Source organism: Plenodomus lingam, assembly GCF_022343315.1.
Source record: "Plenodomus lingam strain CAN1 chromosome Unknown contig_3, whole genome shotgun sequence".
NCBI classification, from domain to species: domain Eukaryota; kingdom Fungi; phylum Ascomycota; class Dothideomycetes; order Pleosporales; family Leptosphaeriaceae; genus Plenodomus; species Plenodomus lingam.
The window spans coordinates 3,312,760-3,320,749 of NW_027093944.1; the positions used below are offsets into that span (position 1 = coordinate 3,312,760).

The 7,990-nt window shown below is 39.2% G+C and overlaps 1 protein-coding gene across 1 annotated transcript; it reads right to left on the reverse strand.

Annotated features, from left to right (window-relative positions):
• Positions 1-6,721: 6,721 nt before the first annotated feature.
• On the reverse strand, positions 6,722-7,982 carry IAQ61_008340 (uncharacterized protein; the record flags this gene model as incomplete). The annotated part of the gene is made up of 2 exons (XM_066097962.1): positions 6,722-6,780; positions 6,872-7,982. Coding segments are annotated over 2 exons (1,170 nt in total), but the record flags the coding sequence as incomplete, so codon positions are not given.
• Between the last annotated feature and the right edge of the window lie 8 nt (positions 7,983-7,990).

The window sequence follows — 7,990 nt, forward strand, 5'->3', positions numbered from 1 at the left end:
CATATACTTACCGCCATCACTCGTCTTAATACTACTAGTAGAGACTCCTTTAACATGTCCGCGCAAGACATGCGCAGCAATCTACTATCTAACCTTAACAATATTTACGCTATTGCATGCAATTGCTTTGCTAGCAACTAGTTCTAGGCTAGCAACACTCCCCTGCGTAGCCATCTAATCCCGCTAGCCTTATACATAGACCGCGTTAATGCATTATTAAAGTTCTATAATAGAAAGAAGGGTAGGATATATGCTATTAACGCAAAACGCTAGTTAAAGCATATCACTAGGAGGAGCAGGACTATTAAAGCCGTGCAACAGTCTGCCAAAGACATAGAAGTAACGCCCTTATTGCCCTCGCAAAAACAAGCTAGCCGTAACAAGGCTCGCGTTACAGCTGTAGCAAAGTGCTATCGCAAAACTTAACGTCTTTAACGTGAGCATACTAAACTTAAGAAAGCCTAACTTAAGACCGCATTAGAAATAGAGGCGTTAGATACAGAGGGTAAGCACGCTTATACTAAGGAACAAGACAATGTTAACGCAGAGGAGAAGAAGAGGCTCTTAACAGCGCTTAAACAACGACACGATGCCGCCGCCAGCACCCTTGCTAATATTAAGCAATTAAGTCCTCACGGCGATTTGGATCTAGGCATAATTAAGCTAGTACACCCTCCTAACGTTAGCCTTAGTAATATAACGGCTAAGTCCAAAGCTGCGGCTCTAGTAGATTATACGGCCTCTTAGTACACTAAGGACGAAAGCAACCCACGTGCGTCGTGGTTCTTCCAAGGATTGCTAATTAGAATCACCAAGGCCCACATAGACGAACTTCTAGACTTTAACTTAACTTGTTTTAAGTGTAAGACTTGTAAGCTTAGGTACCTTAGCGATCCCACGTTCACAGTTAGTGGTCATAATGCCCAGAGTGAAGATCCTATCGTCGCTAGTGGACAAAGCGCTGCTAAAATTACTAAAACCCTTAGCGCCACTTTACTTAAACAAGACACCGACAACAGAGACGCGGATGTAGAGAAGCTATTAGTAGAAACCACCAAGGCTAACCTAGCAGCTGTAGAACTTAGTAAATCCACCATAGCCTAGCGCATATCTCGTCTAACTAATATACGCAAAGTAACTAGCTAGGAAAAGGTAAAGACTTAGGCAACAATTAAAGCGGTAGAGGAACCGTCTTTTTTAACGCAGATCCTAATAGACAAGGCTTATAAGGGAATTAAGCTAAGTGCTGATAGTAAGGAGCAGTTAGATAAAGCTAGAGATGCTGCTAACGCGCCATCTTCTAACATTAACGACCCTAGCCTACGCCTTAATATTAAAACCACTGTCCGCTTAATAGATAACGCCGCCTACTAGCCCAAGGACTATAAGAAGGCCTTAAACGTTTGTCAAATTGCGCACCGCAAAAACCTAAGGATCCCTAGACAGAACCCTAATAGCTATTCTATGCTGTGGTGGCAAACTACTAGCGCCGCTAAGGGTGTAAGGAGAAGGGAAGCAGTAGACGCCTTGCGTGCTTCGCAACTAATAAAGCTAATTAAAGCTAACGACCTAAATACGCTTGCGAAGTCTAAGAAAGGTGTGCCTTAAGGCATTATCTACGCTAATAAAGTTAGTATTAGGAAGACCAATATATATGCCGCCCAGTGCCTTATTATAAGTATTTTAGTTGCCTATAGGGAAACTATGTCACCTTCCCTATTTCCTATTACTAACACTAACAGCAAATTAACTAACGCAAACTAGACCTCTTAACCATAATACAGGCTAGCGATATTAAGGCCTTAGAGAGTTATCTAGCTCCTAAGCCGCACTTAATGCTTACGCAGCCACATCTTGTTACCTAGATAGCAAGTGCCTTAGCTAACTTCTCTAGCATGTTTAAAGTTTTTATCTATAGTGCGCGGTCCAACTTAGATCCAGCAGGGATTACACGCATTATTAAGCGCCTCATAAGGGACAGTCCCTTCTTTAATCCAAAAAATAAGTTAAACAGCTAAGTGTTCATCGTGTGCGCGTACCCGACCTTCCACGTTCGCTATGGTCTAGCCGCTGTTACCTAGTATTTACGTAGCTCTAGCTCTATAAAGCAGAAGGCCCACATAAATTAGTTTAAGCTAGTAAGGCGCAAAGAAGACTTAGAGTGGCGGCCTAATTTTAAACTTAACGAGCTATTTTCTAAGATTTGTCTAGATAAGGCTCAAAATACAAAAGGTATGTTTCTCTATTACGTTAGCAGATAAGCGCATGCAGCGAGGTCGTTGCATAGGAGTTAAGGGGGGGGGTGTTTTCACGAGGGCAACCATTGCCCTCGTGAAAAGGCCCCCCCTAGACCCCGTAGAGTTGCCCTCGTAAAAAGCCCCCTTTGTACTTAGCTGTTGCCTTCGTAAAAAACCCTCCTTTGCCTACCCATTAGCTATATTATTAACACTTTAACAGGTATCTAGTCTTGTTCCTCGTACGCTATACGCAGTTTACGCGCGCCATAGCATGTCATGCTTACAGCTACCCCACTACCCTAGCATTATCGCGACTTTACTAGCCTTCTAGCTTTTCTCTAGTCTCTGTAGGACGCCGCAGTTACTAGGCATCGCATCTATAGTAATAGAGCTTGGTTTAATAAGTCCTACGCTGCTGTCCTTAAGGATCCCTACAAAATAAACTCCTAGAACCGCCTAAAGCGCCCTAAGGACCACAACTGTTGCTTTACCGCCGCTGCATTTAAGAAGTTTGTTATTAAGCGTTATCTTAACGCTGTCACTACCAGTCCTATCCTCGCGAAACTATTCTAGCGCTACATAATTTAGCGTGATTACTCCTCCTCCTGCATCGTAGACAGCTTTAGAACGCGTCACACTATTAGCTAGTTAATGTGCAAAGTAAATCGCGTTAACCTAACCTTAACAAACGACAACTACTACTAGCACTTGTATAACAGCCTTATTAGTAAATAGACAGGCGAGTATACGTTAGATAGCACCTTAGACGCGATATACCAGAACCAGTCCGCCGCAAGGATTATAGGTCTTAGTACTATTAGTCCGCTCCTACTACTCGCCCGCGACACCCACACGGTCAAGGTTAACATCTAGGGTAACTCAGTGCAGAACCCCATACTCTCTAAAGTTCGCCACCACCAAGATCTTAAGGAGTCTAGTACCGTCCAGGATGAAACCAAGTTAGCAGCAGAGGACAACCTAGAGATTCTTAACACTTATAGATCTAATAACAAAGCACCTCTACTAGGCGTTCTTCTAGATAACAGCCCTAAAGTTAAGAAGATAGAGAGTCCGCACCTTACACAGTACCGCAAACTATACATAGCTAAGGATTACTTATCGTGGCTTCGCAAGCTTATAGAGGATATCGCCCTAAACACGCGCCTTTTGCATAAGAAGGTGTACAAGGACATCTTTAGTAACTGTAAAGTTAAGGAAATTTCTAATAAGTAGCTAGTTTAAATCCTGGTCTAATCGTCTCCGCGTTTAGGCGCCCTATTTGCTAACATTTCTAACTAAGTTAACAATGCCAATAAAAAGGCAATTATCTTCTGCCTTAATCCTTTTAAGCAAATGTTCTACAGCGTGCTATTGAACGTTATAGGATATAAGAGTTAGGCGTATCTATCTACTATAAAGGGCGATGTAAAGGAGGAGATGATTTCGTTGTTCTAGAAACCTCTTTCCTGCTAGTCTAACGCTGGCTTTAATAGTGTGAAGGACCGAGATTTAGAAGTCCTAGTGTTGTCTTACCACATGAATAGTAGTCTAAACTTACAGGCAACTTGTCACAACCTCTATACTCCCTCCCCTGCCCCTTCGTACTTAATTTGGATCTAAACCGTTAGCCACATTACACGTTTTGGCCAGCCATATAACTGCACAGTCTTTACCTATATAATGCCAAAAACGTACAACATCTAGTAGTTCTCCACCATACTAAAGAACGCCCTCTTTACGATCGCCGCCCTAACATGCACGGTGCATACTAATAGTAAAGACCTCACTTTAGTTCCTAGTGTGTCCTTCTTAGAGCTTAAGCACTTTTATAGATTTAAGGATACTCTGGTGGATAACTGAGTGCTAGGGTTTCAGGGGCTGCTAGCCTCTAGCAAGGTGCACACTAATCTAGACCCTAATAAGAAGTTCTTACGTATCTTAAACATCACGTTAGGTAAGACTATAGCTATAAACTTATTAAATGCCGCTAGATATCGCATCAAGCCCACACCCGCCCTTTTCTCTAACTACCAGCCCCTTATAGCTTCCTCTGCTAGTACTCCTAAGAAAAGGTCCTAGCGAGCCAGCAGCCTAAAGTCTTCCCCTGTTTCAACTCTTTAAGGTAAAGGCAAGGTTAATCTGCCAATGCTAGATAAGGCCTTAGCTAGCGTCTAGGAAGAAAATAAGGACTTAATAGAGATGGATAGGGGCAAGCAGCACAGAATTCCCTAGGATCTAACAAAGACGTTTTTGGCTACCGCTAAGAAGAAATATAATAAGAAGCAGAAGGCAAAGGCACCAAAGCGTTGTCGTGCGGACAAGGAGGAGAATAAGGATAAGGCTAAGGCTAAGGATAGGGGTAAGGCTAAGGATAAACCCTCCCCAAAACGCACAAGGAAGGGGGCAGCAGGTGGCAAGGGTTCTCGTGGTGGCAAGAGTACTCGTACTTCAAAGCGTGGCACGGCTAAGAAATAGCTCTTTGTTGTTAAGTACAAGATTCAGATATACAGGTAGTTTAATTAGTTACAGATAGTTTACAAGTAATAATATAGCAACTTGCAACTTATATTATATTCCCCTTTAAGTGCCTTCCTTGCCTTTAACGTAATATATAATAAAATTAACCCTTCCTAAAGGAACTTTAATAGTCTAGATATAAGGTAGCCTATATAGAGCTTTTGTAGAGGGCAACTAGTTGTGTAAGGATACTACTACCTAGGTTCTACTAGGGTAAAGGGGTCTTTTCACAAGGGCAACAAAAAGAAATCTTAAAGTATAAGATATATATATCTATATATATATTCACCTATCTATATATCTATCTATCTATCTATATATCCCTATATAATAAATATATATATAAGTAAAGATATTTACTATTATATATAGTATTTTAAATAAGGATACACTATATAAATATAATAGTAGTTATTCTTAAAGGTATTTAACCTAATATAGTAAATATATAATTTAAAAGTTAAATATCTTATAACTAAGGTTATATATTAAGCTAAGAATTAAAGTTATTAGTAAAATAAAGCCTTTTATATTTAAATAAATATATTAAATAGATATAGTAGGTTAATATTTTTTATTATAAATATATTATAGGGTAAATACTATTAAATTAATATATTATAGTTATAAGGGGTTTAAGTATATACTTATATCTATATTTATTTAAATTATATAAAAAGTAATACTTCTTTTAACTATTAATATATATTAGATTATTAAAAGCTATAAGCTTATTTAGTTCCTATATTAGCTTTAAAGATTAACCCTACTAGCCTAAGAATAAAGGGTTAATATTAACTAGACTTAACTATAATAAATATTAGGTTTTAATTAAGATTTAAAGGTTTTTTTAAAAAATTCTAAGCTTAGATATATATACTATATAAGATATATTATAACTTCTAACTAGGTTTAATAGTTACTTTAGGTAAAAAAAAAGGATACTAGATAAATAAAAAGTAGATATAATCTTTTATTTAAAAAAATTATATACTATAAGGAGATTTTTAAGCTTTAGTAAATTAAAAGAGGTATATTAATCTTATATAGTATCTTATATAAATAGTATAGAATATAGAGGCTATAAATAGGTTTAGGAAATAGTTAAAAATTATATATATAATAATAGCCTAATATATATAGAGGCTAGAAAATATAAATTAGGTAAAACTAGAATACTAACTAAGAAGTTAATTATAATTAAAAGGTAATAATATATATATAGATATATATATATATAGAGAAGGATAGTAATTATTTAATAAAGATAAAGATATATAGCTATTTAGCTATATATTTATATTTAAATCTCTAAGTGCTAATTATATATATATAGTTTTTAAAATATATATATTAAAAATTAAGTATCCTAATACTTTAATTAAGTTAAGTATAATATCTAATACTACTATATATATACTACTTAGCTATTATATATATATAGTAATACTATTAGTATTATATTTAATAATAAGCTACTTTTAAATATATATTATATTAGGGCTATTAAGAATAGTATAATTAGTTTCTATTATTTAGTTTAATATTACTAAGTTACCCTAATACTTATAATTATATTATTATACTATAGTATATTAAGTTTTAGATCTATAACCTAAATATAATAAATATATTAGTATATTTATATATAAGTAATATATATAGACTAGTAACTATATAGGGTATATTATAAGGTATAATAGATTTAGTATTAAGTATATATAAATAAAAATAGGTTTATAAGAAGATTCCTAGGGTACTATAACTAATAGTATAGTATATATAAAGTATATAAACTAGTAATATCCCTTAAAAAAAGATAGTTTTTATTAACTCTTAGCGTTATTAGGGTTAATTTAGGAAATTAAGGGTTAGGGTTAGGGTTAGGGTTAGGGTTAGGGTTAGGGTTAGGGTTAGGGTTAGGGTTAGGGTTAGGGTTAGGGTTAGGGTTAGGGTTAGGGTTAGGGTTAGGGAACGAGGCGTTTAGTTTTTTCGTATTCGGTGGTGCGGTTGTAGAGGATGATGGCTGGTGGGGGTTTGGGGGTGGTTAGTTGGGTGTTTGTCTGTGTGTCATGTGACAGAAGAGGGCTTTTGAGAGTGCTCAAACATGGACTTACAGTGGAAATTACCGTCACCGACATGTCCTACGATGCTGCCTAGCAGCCCGCTCTTGCTGATGGCTTCCTTGGTCTCCTCGATGATCTGGGGGAGTTTAGAAATGGGGACTGCGACGTCCGTGGTCCAGACACCCATGTCGTCCCGGCCCTGGCTCTTCGCCATGACGGACCACAAGGCCTCCTTGCGCGCCTGCCACAGATCTGCTTGTTCCCGCTCCGACTTTGCGAATTCAAAACTCACGGAGCCCGCCTTCTTGGCCATGGCTTGGACCTGGCTGATTTGCTCCTTGACCGCATTGGGTGTGCCTGCAAACTTGAAGAAGAGCGTGGGCGCGTTTTTCCACGTCCTGGAGGTTTGGCCAGCGTCGTTGATACACTTCATTTGCACGTCATCGAGAATCTCAATCGCGGCAATGGGTACACCTGCGCCTACAACCTTGAAGACACAGTCTGCGGCGGAGCGGATGGTGGGGAAGGCGCAGACGGCTACGCTGGTGTGTTGTGGCTTTACAGTGACCTTGAGTGTAGCTTCGGTTACAAGACCCAAGGTTCCTTCACTGCCGACGAACATGCGTGTGAGATCGTAGCCTGCAGAGGACTTCCTTGGCCTTTGACGAGTCTTGATGATGGTCCCGTCAGCCAGGACGACTGTGAGCGAGATGACCCAGTCCTTCATGGTGCCGTATCGGTACGCATTCGTGCCCGAACAGCCCGTGGCGACCATACCGCCAATCATTGCACCTGGACCGGGGTCTGGAGGAAAGAATAGGCCATCCTTTGCCAATTCGTCATTCAGGTGTTCCCAACCAACAGCTGGCTGCACGACAACATCCAAATCGTCCTTGTGTAGCTGAACGATCTTATCCATGCGACTAAAGTCAATGCAGACGCCTCCTCTTGTAGCTGCGAAATGGCCCTCCAAACTGGTACCGCCGCTGTAAGGGGTGACTGGAATCTTTCGTTCATGGCAAATTTTCATAATGGCGCTGACTTCATTTGTATCTCCTGGCTTCACCACGCAGAATGGCACGTCGCGGGGCGCGGATGGATGTGAAGACCATGACGATCCACTATGCGACTCGAGATCGTGCTTGTCGAGCGAAATATTCTCCTTGCCCA